The sequence below is a fragment of the Lepisosteus oculatus genome, chromosome 9, assembly GCF_040954835.1.
Source record: "Lepisosteus oculatus isolate fLepOcu1 chromosome 9, fLepOcu1.hap2, whole genome shotgun sequence".
NCBI classification, from domain to species: Eukaryota; Metazoa; Chordata; class Actinopteri; order Semionotiformes; family Lepisosteidae; genus Lepisosteus; species Lepisosteus oculatus.
Genome location: NC_090704.1, coordinates 40,960,309 through 40,977,903, shown reverse-complemented (window position 1 = coordinate 40,977,903; position 17,595 = coordinate 40,960,309). Strand labels below are relative to the sequence as shown.

General features: G+C 43.4%; 2 protein-coding genes across 4 annotated transcripts; both read left to right on the top strand.

Annotated features, from left to right (window-relative positions):
• The first annotated feature begins 486 nt into the window (after nucleotides 1–486).
• Nucleotides 487–3,994, top strand: LOC102687646 (myeloid-associated differentiation marker-like protein 2). Of its 2 annotated transcripts, none has more exons than XM_015355948.2 (2): nucleotides 487–795; nucleotides 1,261–3,994. In XM_015355948.2, exon 2 carries the CDS (start codon nucleotides 1,363–1,365, stop codon nucleotides 2,269–2,271), a length of 909 nt encoding a protein of 302 aa, XP_015211434.1. In that variant the 5' UTR covers nucleotides 487–795; nucleotides 1,261–1,362; the 3' UTR covers nucleotides 2,272–3,994. The 2 variants fall into 2 exon arrangements, with proteins under 2 accessions (XP_015211434.1, XP_069050632.1); XM_069194531.1 differs by having other exon boundaries at nucleotides 785–860.
• A 5,050-nt stretch (nucleotides 3,995–9,044) lies between these two features.
• On the top strand, nucleotides 9,045–17,595 carry pycr1b (pyrroline-5-carboxylate reductase 1b). 2 transcript variants are annotated; one of them, XM_015356764.2, is made up of 8 exons: nucleotides 9,045–9,148; nucleotides 9,629–9,707; nucleotides 10,663–10,733; nucleotides 11,196–11,375; nucleotides 12,393–12,614; nucleotides 13,831–13,923; nucleotides 15,313–15,476; nucleotides 16,138–17,595. In XM_015356764.2, exons 2-8 carry the CDS (start codon nucleotides 9,641–9,643, stop codon nucleotides 16,289–16,291), a joined length of 951 nt encoding a protein of 316 aa, XP_015212250.1. In that variant the 5' UTR covers nucleotides 9,045–9,148; nucleotides 9,629–9,640; the 3' UTR covers nucleotides 16,292–17,595. The 2 variants fall into 2 exon arrangements, with proteins under 2 accessions (XP_015212250.1, XP_006635211.1); XM_006635148.3 differs by having other exon boundaries at nucleotides 9,138–9,228.

The following is a 17,595-nucleotide window of genomic DNA, read 5'->3' as shown; positions in this document are numbered from 1 at the left end:
ATATTAACTGTAGTCTGACACTAAGATTTATTTAGAAGTCTGCACTCTACATGCTTACACACCTAAGAAACTGATGTAAGAAGCAATACAAAAATCCTAGATAGGTATCAGAAATCTAGATAGTTTTTTAGAGAACATTGAACTGCCTTCAAAAAATATATATAAAAATGAAAACGAAAAGGACGTTTTTATGTCTTATGAGATTACAGAACAGATTAGTGACAGGCTAACATAAACATAAAATGGCATACAGTATGTTACATTTGACAGCATCTGCAACACAAGCACAGCACCTCTGCTCAGGAACAACACCTTTCTTTAAAAGCAGAAAGCTCATGGTCCCAGAGGAACACAACTCAACACGCTGGTACCTCAGAATCACATGTGGTTGCCCTCCCCATTCCTTTGTTAATATAGATCACTATTTATAGCAGAATTGTGGCCTTTGCCAAGACTGCGCTGGTCTCAGCTGCATTGCTGCTCTTAAATAACTCTCCCCTGACAGTCTCGCCTGCTCAGAGAAAGGGAGAGAGAGAGAGACGTGTCTGTAACACAGAGGCTGGGAGTGGACCGAATATATCTGACCGCAGCAGCAAGGACAAGGATGGTACCGGGCCCTGGGGTCTGAATAGGAAAGAGACACCGCCGCAGCAAGGAAAACCTGTTTCTGATTAAGTCGACGCTGAGGTGGATCCCTGGAGCCCTGCGCTGTGCAAATCTGGAGCATCGCAGCTACGGTTTGGCCATCTTTACTGCGAAAACTCGGAAGACACATAGCATGGAACAATAATACAAGTAAGAAAACACGAAGGAAATACAACATTAACAGCAACAAGTCTAGCCTCCTCTATCATGCTTTGGTGATTCCTCTTTTTAAATTATACATTGTATATGAAATTAATGTTTAAACTAAATGGAAAATGCTTAAATTGTAAATAAACAGCTTGCCAAAGGTACTGGTTAGATTCTATACTCACTAGGCCTTTCAGTGTGGAAGTTTAATCATCATAAAGGCCTGGAATGTTGTACTTGCATTTACAGTCTGACTTAAAACATAGAGAACGTTATGTTATTTCATGATGAAAAACAAATAATGTAAGCGATCGGTTGCCAATTCTCCCCCTCGTGATCTGGCTAAAAGACAATTTGGAAAAGAAAATAAAAAAAAAATCCCAACAGATTGGACTAATTCCATAGTACAGTGATTTATATTTGAGTCTTTCCCTATAAAGAGGCACGTTTTCTGCGTCTGTCCTTCAGGGCGGCTCAGACGGAGGGGGCCAGGCATTCGTGTAGGCAAGTGAGGCTGTGCGGCTTTCTCCTCTCCGCCCTCACATCAGCCCGCGAGCAGGAGGGCCTGGCATGGATCCGCAGGGGGGGCACTACCTGAACATCTCCGCCGTGGCGTCCGCCGTTGGCGTGGCCCGCCTGTGCCAGTTGGCTCTGGGCTGCACCACTCTGAGCCTGGTGGCGCACCAGGCGGGCTACAGCGCCGCCTACGGGACCTTCTGCATGTTCGTGTGGTGCTTCTGCTTCGCCGTGTCCGCGGTGGTCTTCGCGCTGGACTTCACCCGCCTCCACTCCTGCCTGCGCATCTCCTGGGACAACTTCACCATCGCCTTCGCCATGCTGGCCACGCTCATGTACGTGACGGCCTCCGTGGTCTACCCCGTCTACTTCCTGCGCTCCGAGTGCCCGGCCGGCGGCTGCGAGGTGCGCGGCTACCGCATCGGCGTCACCGTCTGCTCCTGCCTCTGCGCCCTGGCGTACGCCGCCGAGGTCCTCCTCACCCGGGCCAAGCCGGGCCACGTGGTGGGCTACATGGCCACCGTCTCGGGGCTGCTGAAGATCGTCCAGGCCTTCGTGGCCTGCATCATCTTCGGGGCCCTGGTCAACGACAGCCAGTACGGCCGCCACATCGCCACGCAGTACTGCGTGGCGGTCTACAGCTTCTGCTTTGCCGTGACGGTCATCGTGGTGGGCGTGACGGTCTCCGGGCGGACGTCGGCGCTCCGGTGCCCGTTTGACCGGTTTGTGGTGATCTACACCTTCCTGGCAGTCCTGCTGTACGTGAGCGCCGCCGTGATCTGGCCCGTGTTCTGCTTCGACAAGAAGTACGGCCAGCCCAGCCGGCCTTCCGGCTGCCCCCGGGGGAAGTGCCCCTGGGACAGCCAGCTGGTGGTGGCCATCTTCACCTACGCCAACCTCGTCCTGTACATCGCCGACCTGATCTACTCCCAGAGGATCCGGTTCGTCTCCCAGACGCCCTGAGGGGCCCGGCTGCAGCCCCCAGGCTTCAAGCACTCTCCTTTCTTCATCTGACTGGGAAAAAATAAACCCCTCCTTCCGATCTCCCTATCCCTACCACCTCAGGAGACATCTTTCCCCATCAGGCCTTAACTTGCTCCACCTCACAAAATGCCATTTTCTCTGCAAAATTCTCGTGTGTCCTCTTGGCCTTGTCCTAAGCCCTTCCTCTTGTCTATGTGCCGCTTTTGCCTGAAAGAGCCACTGCAATTGAATTGATTGCTTAGGGTATCGATCTGACAAGAATCACTCAGTCTGAGCCTCTTCTACCTCCTTCTTCCAGGTCCACGAAATCTAATTTTCTTCTCCTTGACTTACATCCAAGCTTTCAAACTGCTTGCTATGTCTCTGCAGTCAGATGGAATCCTGTGATTTCAACAGCAGCATTTATCCATCTTTGGCATTGAGTAGAATCACCTGGAATGATCCCTCCTTCCCCCTTCATTAAAGAGCTATCGCATCTTCCGACACTCAGCTTGAGATAAGAGTTGCTTTCAGCATCCTTGGCATGACTGATGGCAACATCACCCGTTGCGCTGCTTGATCCCCAGGAGAGCAGAATCCGAATCGGCAACAGAAAGCCTCATTCTGTGTTGACAAGTTGATCTTACCGTGTTGATCTCTCAGACTGATGGCAGAAATTCACGTTCACTGTACTTCAGTCAACTTCCTCACTGTTGAGAGAGTAGCCCAGAAAAGCAGAAACTTTTCTTGTCAGATTTGCATTGTGATTGCCTTATTTATTTAACTTATTTTAGCAACAGAGCATAATTAATTTAGTTTTTCCTTCCAAACTGGAAACATGAACTGTAGGATCAAGAAAGCAAAGCCTGTAATGTACTAACTAGACTCTTGTTTTTGTGTCTGCTTCATGATCACACAGAAATAAGATTCAGTAGTGTCATAAACGACAATGTAACAACTGTTTTGGATGATAGGGCCCAAACCCGTAACAGATGAGTTATTGAAAGCAGTCTTACTTATTTGTGCACACTTATTTTGTTTTCATAACTACAGTATTCTACAGAATTGCTATCAAAACTGAAATATTTTCCATACCAATTCCTGAGCTAAAATCCCCCAGTTTCAGGTTTCTCAATAAAATACGGACATTCATCAAAGTTCTGAAAACACACCCCATTCACACTGAGCTCAAAATTGTGTGTACATTTGCTAATTTGCTCATTTTACCTTCAAAGGAAACAGTTATATGTATGATGAAAGTTCTTTTAAAAAATCAGACTTTTCAATTAGTCCTGTGCAGGGAAAATAGTCTCTCCCTCTTTTTTTTACGAATTCACGTCAACAAGGGTTTGATGAGAATCTGTCCTGGGTTGTGTAGCATTCCTATTATTTATCATCAAGTTAACCTCATTTACCTGATTTACCTATCAAGGGCAATTGAATTTGGAGTCGCCTGTTCAAGGCTGTGTATGAGAAAACATCACAATAATACAGTATTTTATAAATGTTAAACTTGCTTCAGAATTCAGTGCAAGTCATCCGCAGATATTACTTGACTCAGTGAATTTGATGCTGAGCTTTCAGCTTTCAGTAGTACTGTTCAGCTATTTGAACTTACTGGATACATGTAACATTAAAACCTTAGGTGTGTCATTTCTTACGAACAGCCTGGAGTTTTGAAATACTGCACTCATTGCTTTTTGTAATAAACATTTTGCATTTATTGCGTCCCAGTCGATCTCTAGTGCCACGCACCACCGACTTTTCCTTCCTTCCTTGACAGGATCTTCTCTCTTCAACAGCCTTTGTGAGGTGACGGTCGTGGATGTGATTTTAATTGAAGTCCGTAGTGAAATGATGCGGTCTGTAGTTGTTTATTTTTTATTTTTGGCGTTGTTTCTGATCAAAGACGCCAGTGCGACGGACGAGCCCTGGGGTGGTAATCGGTTGAGATAAAATCACAGCCCCGTGTCGCCCGGCTCACCGCTTCGCTCACTCCGTTGTCCTGCCGGGCGCCTAACGAAATGTGACATCCCCGCATCTCTGCGAGGTTTCAGGTCTTCCTGAGCGCACCGCCGGCCTGTCTGCCCTGTCAGCTCGGCGAAACGGGGCTTGCATGTGTTCCAGGGCGTTTCCGTGTTTTTATCGCTGCGGGAGACGCCTGTTAAACCCTATGAAAGGTCTGTTCAACAGCATCTCCTTCCTTGATGGTGGGCACATTGACAATACGCCCAAGTCATGCCACACTTCGCTTCGATCAAAGGGTAAAAAAACTCTGGAAGGAACGTGTGCACAGGCATACAGTAGCTTCCACTCCCAGCTTTTTCAAATTTAAAACCGCACATAACTAAATCCTGGTGTTGAAAACTTTAAGGCGTTGTTAAAAAAATCCCAACAAAAAACAAAAACAGAGATGGCCGAATCTTGTGTGGGTTTTTTATTTTGTTAAATATAAATAACACACAACACAAAGGCCTTCAAGCCGGGTTCCAAGTCTTGTAGATGTGCAGCGATCTCCCCACAATGAATGACAAATGTTTTGACTCTTCTCACTTGGAATCTTCCTATCTTTTATTGCTAAAGAAAATGGAAGCTGAAACGAGTTTTAGCAAGTGGTGTATTTCGGAGATCAACATATAAGTGAAGAACTACTGTATTGCCCACTGTAATGAACTACTGTATACATCCGTAGAAGAACTACTGTACTTCAAATTTTAAAAAATCCTCCTTCTCTGCATGACATGAGGTTTATCCTTGTCTTTGATTTCATTAAGTGTAAAAATAGGATCAAAAAGACTTTATAATCCAATACATACTAGTCTTCAGAATCCAGGGACTGGCAGTTTTTAACAGCCTTAACAGCCATCTAACCCTGGAGTTTTGAACTACTGGGCTCTATTTTGTAAGCTCAGTACCTTTTCAGCAGGCTAGCTATGCCAAGAGAATAGATGAAAACAGAAAAGAAAGGCTTAAACTCGGCAAGTGTGATTTGTTTGTCGAAGATGATGGATGTGTGTAAAAACCGTCTTGCTGTGACATTAAGCGTGTATGTTTTCAACTTGGAACTCCACTGTGGCACAAACAATGCATTATTCATGTCGTTCGAAAAACCAATCCAAAGCCCTTTTTTATTCAGACAGATATTTTGTTGTGGCAAAATCGGAGCAAATTATCCCAAAATTAATACATTCCACTACACTGCAGTAATAACAACCCTTTCCACACAGGCATTAAATCTTAATCATCTTCCAGTATGTAGTCATTAAAACTAAACAGCAGTGAATACCAAGATTAATTTGCTGTATGTTGTTAACTCAGTAGTCAGCAGATGCAGAATTCACATCTTATAAATTGTTTGTACTGCGCCACAATAATGAATAGAGAAATAAATTCCATTGCCATAACAATAAATAATCACACAACAATAATGCTGTAACCAGAGCTGAATTAAACCTGAAAACAATAATGTCAAACATACACATACAGTATGTATTTTATGCATAAAGTATTTTAGCCAAAGCCTGTTTTCTGTTGCATTGAGAAGGGTAGGTAACTAGCCAGCCTTAGTGTGAAAGACAAAACTTGACAGAAATAAAGACTGTTTTTTTTTTATAGAGAATGTCCTTCTCCAAATGGGTGATTATGATACCATAGGTAGCCAGTATGGTAAAATGTGCAGTGACCAAACAGGGAACAGATTTTAAGATGACTGTTCCATCCATCCATTTTCTCTTTGCTTCATCCAATTTAAGGTCATGGGGCAGCTGGTGCCTATCACTGCAAGCAAAGGGCGACAGGCACGATATACTGTACCTTGAATGGGACACCAGTCCGTTGGAGGGCAAGCTGACAGGTCCCCCTCTTTATCCAAAAGGATAAGGATGCCATCATGTAGTGGTGCTTAGAGATCTGTAAGTTCTAGAGTCCTGATTGGAGGTCTGTGGGCTTGGATCCCAGGTGGTTCCAACATTCTGGAACAAAGCACCTTGGCGTAATCTGCTTCAGAAAGCACACTTGCGTCAATGAGTTCCATATAGGAAATAGACAACTGTAACTCTGGATAAAATCCTACCATTAAGTATACACTTTAAATGCATGTTGATTCTATTTTCCTGAATCACTTCTAGCACATCATATCCAAGCTATACATATACAGTCATCCTAAAGAAAATGCATAACCACCCACACCTAAATCGCTGATCTTTGCTACTGGTGTAATTATGGTTTTGCTCTGTTTGAGTCTCTTGTAATGTAAGTTAGATGTGGCATCGACAGTATTTTAAAAATTTGACATCACGGTAAAAAAACGTTTATTCTTAAACTTCTGGGTTTGGTAACAGACAGGCAGAGAGGTGAATTAGAAACCTCACAGTCAATGAATGGACACACGAACCAGATTCTTGTGCCCTGTCAGTCTTAAAAAATAATAACAGATACACAATGCAAACAGACAGTTTCAATTGCTATGAGTGTTTTTCCTCATGCTTGTGCAGAATCATGCACCCCTTAATCTGTCCGTGCTTCATATTTCCAGTCCTGGCACTCGACTACTTTTGTGTCTTCTTACTTGTACAGTATGTCTTCCATACCACTGTGTCTGTTTTATAATGTTATGAACAGAACTGAACACGATGCACAAGACCAAGGCTACTCAGCCTGCAGTGTCTACACTACTAACTCCTTAACAGAATCTTGCAACAACAGGATCCTTTATTACCCTGTAAACAATATAGCAATTAAAGGGCTTCTTACATCTAAATTCTGCAGTAGAGTAGACTGGGGGCTGCAAGCTAAGTAGCTCTGCTTTAGACAGTTTTTGGATGGCCTGTCTGCACTCAGAAACATTTTCTGTGATTTATCATAGAACGACAACAAGCCACAGTCTTGTTAAAGCATGATACAAAACATCGGTGTAGAGGTGGTAAATACAATATAAGACTCTGTGTGGAGCTGTTTAGGAATTTATCAGTGCCTTCGGTGTGTCATCTTCTCACTAGCAAATAAAAAAACCCCACTATGATCTTTTTCTGTCTGCAGATAAGTGAAGATATTGTGAATGGAGATACAGATGGCAATAAAACCTCTAGCACACACCCTTCGGCAGATCAAGGCTGAGTAAAAGCTGAACTCTCTGAATGTATAGCATGTCTGAAGTACTGAGAGCTCTCCCTCTCCTTTCTGTGTGCACAGGTGCCAGTCAGATCCAGAAGACAGCTGTCAGAGGATGAAGAACATCTGAAGGAGCTACAGTATATATTTAGATGTGCAGTATGGAAACAATTCCAGAAACGCATGCAATTACATTCAATAAGAAGAGACACTTCTTCATCAGTTCATTTTAATCCAATATGAACTGAGTCATCAGTTAACACAAAAGGCAGCTCTGTGCGTCAGTGCAAACTTATCAGGAGAGAAATGTTCAGCTTGAGCATTACGATCTTTATTAAAGTGTTACTGAGAATGAGTAATGAACTATTTCCGTCAGCCACCAAGATGTCCGGTGCTCGTTTGTACCTTTTGAAGGATATGACTCCTGTTAGAGATTTTGCCGTTTAATAACCCATGAAACTGGATCACTTCGTTTTATAAAGAATAAATACAACTGATTGTTCTGCTCACTTGCAGTGCTTCCCGCCACATTTAGGAAGCTGTTTGAAGCATGCATAGGAATGTGGGGAATCTTTACATTCCTTGTTCATGCCATTTATGAGACAGACCTTCAGGTCCAACCCTGGTCCCTTCTGGTGAATTCCTGAGACAGCACAGGTTCCTCGCCGAGTAACTAGGGAGTTGACAATAGAAAGACTACTATGGCTGGAATGTCTCACTTTAAGCTTTAAGACTCTTCTCAGCTGTCAGGAAACTTGACCTTTGGGTTCCAGAGACTCTGGTGCTTTCCCTTCTCAGGGAGCGAATTAAACAAGAAAAAAAAATCCCCAAATCCCTCACACCTGCTGCCTCTCTCCACCTGTAGCTGTGAGAGACGGACATTACTGCCATTTTTGTGTAAAGAGCACTGCTCAGCTGAAAGGGAGAAATGCAGACTGCATCAGTAAATTATTGAACCTAAAACCAATGAGTTAGCAATAGAATCTTTAAGCATCATACGTGGTGAATTCAATGTCCCCTTTTTGTAGTAATCGTGCTACTTAATTGTTAATTTAATCAGACATGTTAATTGAGAACAAGTTCTCATTTACCAAGATTACCATTTATACTGGATAAATTTTACTGCATTGTATTTACTGTGGTGCATTTTGCTGAAGAAGTCTGAGTGAACCATCTGTATCCAGGAAGAGCGGACCGAAATAGAATAGGTTTCATAGATGAGTACATCTATATGAAGGCAATACGAGCTTTTGATAATTGTGCCTTTCGAAATAAAGCTGAAACTAAAATACGAATCAGAATAGTAAACAGCGTATCAGTGCAGAATCTGAATTCCACAACTGCATTGCCTTTTGGCCCTAAATCAAACGCATTGTTCTTTTCTCTCTCTGATCATGTTTGGGGAGTGTAACCGAGTCAAACGTGTTGAGCAAGAATATGTAGGTCCTCTAATTGTAAAGCTTGTACACCACATTTATTACTTTAAAATCTTGGTAAAGACGGTGTACAAGGGTTTTTATATACCTAGAAGAAATCCTACGACGTGACCTTCGCTTTTATCTTTTTTTGTGATCTTTAAAGATCTCGAGAATGATGCAATGAGGAGCTGGTTTTACGATCTGCTCCTGTAACTGTGCATTCTGGGTCGGCTTTGCTGTGATTGGCCGGTCATCCTCGAAACTTACAACACATTGGTCCCCGAGCCTGTCACTCAAACCTGATTTCCCGTAACACGTGGGGCCAACATTTAGGAAGCCACGTTGACAAGGTAAATATGTCTTGTTTTATCAGAAGAAAGTAGGTTGAGGGTTGTGAAATTGCTGCCTGTAGGATTTAAGCACTGCTCAGGTAAGTGGTTAAACGAGGGCTGTCTAAAACGTATTCAACCGGCACCAGTTTTCTCCCGGAAATATTTTCAGAATGTGAATCTATACAACAGCAAATGGCATTATGGCATTTATACACTCGAGATTGTAGTACACTATGTCATTTTTGCAGAAGTGTCTCTTTTTTAAACACTAGTCCTGTATGAAGCCTACCGACGTAAATATTAATAACGGGGCTGCATCATCTAAAAATGTGTGCTCTTTCTGGGGGAAAAAAATCATTGTGACTACAATACGTACAGATCTCGTACTGTAAGAAAAAGAATCGTTTGTACGGATTCGTGTGTTGTATGATGGAGAGATTCCGCGCTTTGCCTGTCGAATACAAGAACGTGATTCGTATTGCTACCGCTGTTTTGCAGGGGTTCGCTGAAATGAGTGTGGGGTTCATTGGAGCGGGCCAGCTGGCCCACGCGCTGGTCAAGGGGTTCACAGCAGCAGGTGAGGCGAGGACCGCTTCCGGAGATGTCCTGTGGGAGTGCTGTTCATTCATTGTGCCATAAACTGATAAATGCATCGCCCTACGGAGACTCGGCCATTGTTTTTAATTTACAATATTAATAAAAGGACTTTATTCCTTCCACCCACCCACAACTTTTCTAACCGCTTTATCTAATAACGGAGTCGGGTGGGAGCCAGCAAGCAATGGGCAAACAAAGGCAGGATACACCCTGGATGGGATGCCAGTCCATCACAGGGCAAACACACACAGACACAGACATGCACACACTATCACACTGGGGCCAGTTTCTCCCAGAAGCTGATTAACCTTGGGAGGAAACCAGAGAACCTGGAAGAAGCTCAAGCGAACATAGAGAGAACCATACAAGCACCTCAGGGTCCCCGTGCTAACCACTGCCCTACATTGCTATTAATAAGAATAATTTGACCAACATTTTTAAGACAGAACAATTTACAGAGATGCCTATTGCCTGATTCCTGACATTGACTATTATTGATCGCTGTTTCAAGAGCTGGCTTTGCTGGGATAGCCTGGGCAAAGTCCCTTGCTCAGTGGCACAGTAGAGCCATCCAGTGATCTGATCAAGAGTCCAGAGCCCTGACCGTTACCCCACATTTCACCCGCCATAAAATGCAGGGCACCTGTTGTCGATTCTGTACTATTTGTTACATCTTATACATTTTACAACCCCTGCAGTGTTAATATGTGGGGCCTCTTCTGAAAATAAATATATGCAAATGTACAATATGTGTTAAGCATTTTAAGAAGGTACTTTAAAAAGGCACCTTTATTATATCTGTGTTTCTTTTATGTAATAATGACACTTGTCTTGTACAGCATATTGTGTTGTAAACAGCTTTAAATGTGTTCTATGGGGTGTCCCTGGAGTCAAATGCTTTTTGGTCTTGCTTCTGTGCCTCGAATCTTTCCTAGGTGTCATTGCCACTCACAAGATCACCGCCAGCTCTCCGGACACAGATCTGCCGACAGTGTCTGGACTGAGGGTAAGGGCCAGGAACGATCGGCCAAAAACGTAGGTGCTGTTGTGTAAAAGAGCAGTAAGCAGAGATGTTGTGAGTCGTTAACTGCAGGGGGGAGCTGCCAGTTTTAGCACAGGGTGGTCATTGGGAAGTTTGTGATGGCATCACAAAACAACAACCCGAATATCTTGTTTTGAAAACAAACATAGACACCTTCCACCCCCCGTACAAAAAAGTTTTCCGATATAAAATGAGAATAGTAGGAAAGCAGTCAATGTTATGTCAACTTAAACTTTCTGGAATACTGTATTAATGGCACAGAAAGTTGTTAATTGGATAGTGTATAAAAATGCACGTGTAATACATCGTTTTTCAGACGCTGAGACTTTCATAATGTTGGTTGATTTTTTTTAAAATGAATTGTGAGTGGCTCCAGACATAATGTATTTAATCCTCCCTGACAGCAGTTTTTTTTCTTTTCTTAAGAAACTGGGGGTAAATTTCACAACCAGTAACAAGGAGACTGTGAACAACAGCGACGTCCTGTTCCTAGCTGTGAAACCCCACATCATCCCCTTCGTCCTGGATGAGATCGGACCGGACATACAACAGAGACACCTGATAGTGTCCTGTGCAGCAGGTGTCACCATCAGCTCGATCGAGAAGGTGAGTGTAGAGCCTGCCTTTCAGATTAACACATGTTCATTTTCTGTCGTTGAAGTCACACTGTATATCGACGGGGATGGTGGGATTTGAATGTGAAAATTAAAGGTTGAAGTCTATCTTTGCAGGAGGGTTTATTGTACTGTTGGTATATGTTTTATGTTTTAACAGAGCAGCGCAGAGACACAAAGTCTTTAGTTTCTTCCCTGACATAACTCTGCGAAGGTTTACTCTGAACACTTAGCTTGTCAAATTTAGTTTCAAGATAATTTGAATTAAGGATTAGAGAATATGGCCTAGCTACATTGGACACGTTCTAGAAAATGTGTCCCAAAACTAAATTAACCTCGTTTTTTGTGGAAGGTTCATTAACAAGGTAAGCTATGAGTGCTATTTTAAAGCAGTTTTAATGTTAAAACTAATCAGGTGAGGCGAGGAGTGGCACAATAGTTAGGCGCTAGGGCCCTGTGTTCAATTCTGGACCTAGGTTGTGGAGTTTGTATGTTCTCCTCGTGTTTGTGTGGGTTTCCTCCAGGTGCTCCGGTTTCCTCCCTCAGTCCAAAGACATACTGGTAGGTTAACTGGCATCTGGGAAATATGGCCCTGGTATAAGTTGTGAGAGTATTTGTGTTTGTGTGAGTGGTTGCAGACGTAATTTACTTAATAAGGTTCAAGCAGGTGGTTGCGTCAGCGTGCGTAGGCCGCAAAGGAACAAGTAGAAGTTTATTCCATGCTGAAAAGAGAAGAAACACAACGTTTTGGCTGTGGAGCTTGTGTTTCTTTTCCTCCGTTTTCGGCATGGAATAAACCTTAATCCTCCCCGACAGCAGCTTATTTTCTTTTGTTGAGCAAGTGGGGGTGAATCTCAGGGGTCCCATCCAGGGTGTATCCTCCCCTGCACCTGTTGCCTGCCAGGCTCCCCCGTACCCCTGAACTGGACGAAGCGGTTAGAGGCCGGCCCACGTCAAACAGGCTCCGGCGCGCCCTGTAACCGGCGCCGCGTTTCTCTGCTCCTCACAGAAGCTCCTGCAGCACCGCCCGGAGCCGCGGGTGATGCGCATCATGACCAACACCCCCGTGGTGGTGCGAGAGGGGGCCACGGTGTACGCAACCGGCACCCACGCCGAGGTGGAGGACGGGCGGCTCCTGGAGCAGCTGATGGCCAGCGTGGGCTTCTGCACCGAGGTGGAGGAGGACCTGATCGACGCCGTGACGGGACTCAGTGGGAGCGGCCCGGCCTATGTGAGGGAGCCCGTCTCGCCTGGCCCGGGGAGGACGGGTCTCGAGATCTAGGCCCTTTTTCCTCGATCGTTTTTGGGTGGTGGCCCCCCCATCCCCGTCCCGGTGACCGCTGCGCCTGTTGGTGTTTTATTTCAGCCGAGCCCTCAGTTTCACAGTCAGACCCTTTACGGAGCTCAGAATAACCAGATTCATGTGAACTCTTTGCTCTAAATCACGCCGGAGCTTTAACCACCTGAAGAAAGATATAAGATGTGAAGAAGGGGTCCGAATTTTGCAAGTGATAATAAAACCCCAAACTTGTGACTAGAAAAAAAAACACATTTTCCAATGAAGCAACTTATTGCATCAATTAATGCTCTAATGAAGGTGGGCTGAAATGAAAACCAGCAGGTGTGGGGGTCACAGGGACCAGGACTGGGGCCCACTGGGGTGTTGACCGTGGACAGACGCATCGTCCTCTTGGAAGTCTGTTAGCTTGCTCCTTCTCCAGCAGACTTCCACAGTTAATTACATTTACTTCAGCTGTTAAAGGCCGACGCCTTTTCTGGTACTTGGCTTTGTTGGGGATTCATTTTTAAGCTTTACTACGTTTATTCACGTAAGCAGCTGAGTTGCAAGGTGCAAGGTGGCATGCTGACTCCTCCTTTGACGAATGTTCGATTTGCAAATTTTCACGTCTACCCATTTGAAACATGTATAACCTTTATTCGGCATGTTTAGTGATTTTAGATTTTAGTGATTCTAGACTGTACTGTACATCCTCCATCGGTCGTAGAACATCAGCCATCGAGGTCTGCTTCTGAGTATTGTTTCTTAATGCCGTATGTTTGTTTTAATTAGCACTCGTTAGTGTAATAGATATTTTACACTCCTTATGCGTACTATATGTAAGCCTTTTTTTCCTATTTTTAAAGCAATTTCGATGTCATGTGTCTCTAATTATTGCCCCCAATTAGTGGTAAATTCATTTTTAACAAACATTTGGTTCATGAGTGACATTTAAGGAATGTTTCCCTTTTGAAAAATGTGGAGTCGGTGTACTGTAAGCAGAACAACATGCGTGGTTTTCTTTAGTTGTGGGGAAACGGGGATTACAAATAAGACCGCATGATAAGCTTTACTGTATGTGAAATGAACAGCTTTCTCTCGGTGACTGTTTTCCCTGTGCATTTCTGTTCTGTTCATTGTTTTAATGGCCTGTCCTTTTTCTTTCCAGGCGTTCACGGCTCTCGATGCCCTGGCGGACGGTGGGGTGAAAATGGGGCTCCCCAGACGACTGGCAGTCCGACTTGGGGCTCAGGCCCTACTGGTTAGTGATATGGGCACCAAAAAAGCGCATTTAAACAACAGCTTTGATCTGCCATGAAGCAGAAGCTTTATCATTTATTTTAATGTTTTTATTTATTGAGAGAATGTTTGCTTAAGGGTGTATTCCGTCCCTAATTAACAAGATAATAAAGGTTTAAAAACCATGAACGACACCTGAAGTTGTGCTTACAACTGATGTTTTTTAACTTTCTTTTCCACTTTTCCACACATTCACTCAGGGCGTTAGCATCTAAACTGTTATATTTGCAGAAAACGGTAAATTCCAGATAACTACAGGTCTTAACTTGAGACATTTTAATTAATTTGAGTTTTTAGACATCATTTCAGAATCCCTCCTTTCATAAGAAAGTAAAAAAGGTTAGAAATGTAAGAAGCTGTTAAGCCCTTCCAGCTCAATTGGTTACTAGTAGCTTATTGGTCAGGTGATCTCACCTAGTCCTTTCTTGGGCTGTTAACTTCACCAATACAGCTCAGTTACTTATTCCAAGCTCCCACCACCCTTACTGTAACAAAAGTGTCTCTTGTTCTTGTTTTCGAATTCCATGTAATCTTTTCACTTCAAGTTTAAACTAATTTCCACAGGCTTTCAATTATGGTTCCCTCTGTCAATGCCTCTTAGATTTTGGAGTACTCGAAGAAAACCTTACCCTAGGATAGAAAAATAGGATACAAAGAGAGTAAAATGTAAGGGACTGCACCAGAAAATGCAGTTTAATCTTCCAAAAAGGCCTTTGTAAATAATTGTGGCTATATAAGAAAGATAGGACAAAGGTATGTTTTGTGGTCAGATTAGTTTAACATGGCATTGAGCTGTGGACAGCAGTGCAACACGTTACCAGGGGCAGTGTAAAGTGTCGGTTGTATCCCTGGGCATCTCCTTCTCCAGATTAAACTGTTTTACCCTGGGGTGTGTTTGAGGGAGAGAGATGGACAACATGGAGGATGGCATGTTAGTTTGAGGCACAACATTCATTGTGTTTTAGGGGTTTGGCCTGTTCAGCCCTTCCAGCAGTGAGAAAGTTGCAAGGAAATTAATCTCCACAGGTCCATAAGTCCACAGGAAAACCCACTGGGAAGAAATATTCATGCAACAGAGAGATTCTGAACTATGTTTTTGCACAATGTCGTAATGTAACTTTTTCCATCATATTCGGTTCCTGGTTCCGCTTCTTCGCTGGATGAAGCTTCTGAATCTCCCATTAACCTAAGTAAAATAACCTCTGCTGTTATTTACATGGCTCTGTTTTTCAGCTATTTCTTCTTAAAATCTCGCTCTTGGGCACGAAGTAAAATTTTGCAGTGTCTCCCTGTAACTTCTGCCCTCTGCGTCCTCATTCCACTCACTGTCTTTCCTGTGTGCTGCTCCCAGGGAGCTGCTAAGATGCTGCTGGATTCGGAGCAGCACCCTGGCCAGCTGAAAGATAACGTGTGCTCACCCGGCGGCGCCACCATCCACGCCCTGCACTTTCTAGAGAGTGGCGGATTCCGCAGCCTGCTCATCAATGCAGTAGAGGCATCTTGCATCAGGACCAGGTACAGCACTTGTTGCCTAGGTAACCGAGGGATGCTTTTTTTGTGTATAACCACTTGCTGATGACGGAAGAAGCAGCTCGCTGCTCAGCTCCTCCACAATTTGATGTAAGCGCCATTATCGGACCAAAAATCTTTTCTCCTCTTTTATTTTTTTTTAAATTCAATATTATTTTTATATTGACAGACGGAAAGCTTTTCTTCAGGACCTTAATGTGAACCTTTATGCTGAAAATAATTATTATTTTAGTTAAAATTGAAAGTAGCAGTTTTCAGCAACCGGATTCTTATTTCTATCACCCTAATTGGGCTTCCATGAGTGAGGCTTAACAAATATGCACAAGAAAAAAAATCTTCCCATGTTTCGGGTTTGTTATGCTGCAATTCTACCAGCAGATGGCATGAATAGATAATATTTTAAAGGCGAATGGGTTCCATCTCAGCTGTTCAGGGTATTCATCTTTTAACTTTAAATGTGTTGATAAAACAGCAGCTTGTTATGTCCTTGTGAGCCCGTAGATCTTTCACTACAGCTCTTTCTGCTCGATCTGGAAGAGACGTTTGCTTCATACGCGTACAGACCTCCTTTCATTACCCTGACGTTGCCTGAATGCTGGAGCAGCTGTGACCCATGTCTCTGTGCTTGACCCACGGGGCCCTTTAGGGAGCTGCAGACCCTGGCTGACCAAGAGCAGATCTCCCCAGCCGCCATCAAGAAGACCACACTGGACAAGGTCCGCCAGCAGTCGCCCCAGATGGGAGCCAAGGCCGGGCTCAACCTCTTCAATAACAAGCACCCAGGCACCAAGAAGCACTGAGAGGGCGCCGGGGGGAGCGTCAGGTGGCGACTTCGCCTGCTGATACCTCGGCAACAGAAGTGCTTTTCAAAGCCAGCGGTCCTTTCTTCGCACGAGAGCCTCTTGCAGCAGTAGTGAGGACACTGAAGTCAGAACATAAACTGGGGGAGGTGCGACACCAGCCAGATCCCTCTTTTAGATGAGGCTAAATTTTGCGGCTAGCAATTGTAGCACGTTGTTGTTTCGGGATGAAAAGTTTTCTGCATTACACATGTTGTTTTAGTTTTTTTTTTCTTTTTTTTTATTTACTGTTTTTTCTTATCCTGTCAAAAACGTTTCAGGTTTTCATTGTGCCCTGAAAGTACCAAACTCTTTTGGTATGAATACTCTTGGCCAACAGAAATCATGAAGTGTACTGTGATGAAAACCATCATGTCCTTAGCGAGTTATGCCGCCTGTGGAAGGGCCATAGTGTGGATCAGTCTTTGTCATCTCCGGTTTTATGATTTTTATTAGATATTTGATCTAGTGATGTAAAATAAGGACTTTGGGGTACTACATTCTCTTTTTAAAGAAGTCCCACATTTGTACTTCCACAGGAAGTGAAATTTGTTCAAGGCCACAGGGTGTCATGCAGTGTACAATGGAATGAAATTGGCACAACAGCCTTTGTTTTACACATCATTGAAAAGGCTGTCAATTTGCAATGATCCACCATGCATCACGTGTTGCAAGCAAGTTCCGAAATGCTGCGTTAGACATTGAGAGCACCAGTCTGCAGAGGTGAATTGGGGTTAAAAAGTGAAAAGCAAAAATCTGGTGATTGCAAGACTGTATCCAGAAAGATAATGAGCAGTGCGAACTTCACACAGGCATGTCCTCTTGACAACATTCAATTTAATGCATATTTTTTGTAGTTTTATATATTTTATATATATATACAGGGGAAAAAACAAGCCTTGATTTTGAAAAATAAAGCACACTAAATCTCAGTCATCTCTTCGTTGTTACCATTTACTCTGCTTCTTGATTTGCAGTTTATATCCAAAGAGAAATGAAATGGGTACAAGAAACGACATTAAAGAACCAGTAGTATGTCGGTCATTAAATGTATGTTTGTCAACATAAAGCTTGCTTCACTTAATGTTGCTAAGTGGAAAGTGTTAATAATCATTTCATTTTATGTTACAGAATGTGTAGTAGAATATTTTTGTTACAAGTAAAACTATGTATTATGGATACAGAGGGATCTCAAATTTGGCCAATTCTGAAGTGTCTCACTGACATGTTTTATTTGGCAGATTAAAGAGATTTTAAAAACTGAA

What these genes read in the sequence shown, in the direction of transcription:
- LOC102687646 (XM_015355948.2), top strand. Translation starts at nt 1,363, where the DNA reads ATGGATCCGCAGGGGGGGCACTACCTGAACATCTCCGCCGTGGCGTCC.
- pycr1b (XM_015356764.2), top strand. Translation starts at nt 9,641, where the DNA reads ATGAGTGTGGGGTTCATTGGAGCGGGCCAGCTGGCCCACGCGCTGGTC. An exon ending in CAAGGGGTTCACAGCAGCAG is followed by an intron (nt 9,708 to 10,662) that starts GTGAGGCGAGGA and finishes AATCTTTCCTAG; the next exon opens with GTGTCATTGCCACTCACAAG. An exon ending in CGACAGTGTCTGGACTGAGG is followed by an intron (nt 10,734 to 11,195) that starts GTAAGGGCCAGG and finishes TCTTTTCTTAAG; the next exon opens with AAACTGGGGGTAAATTTCAC.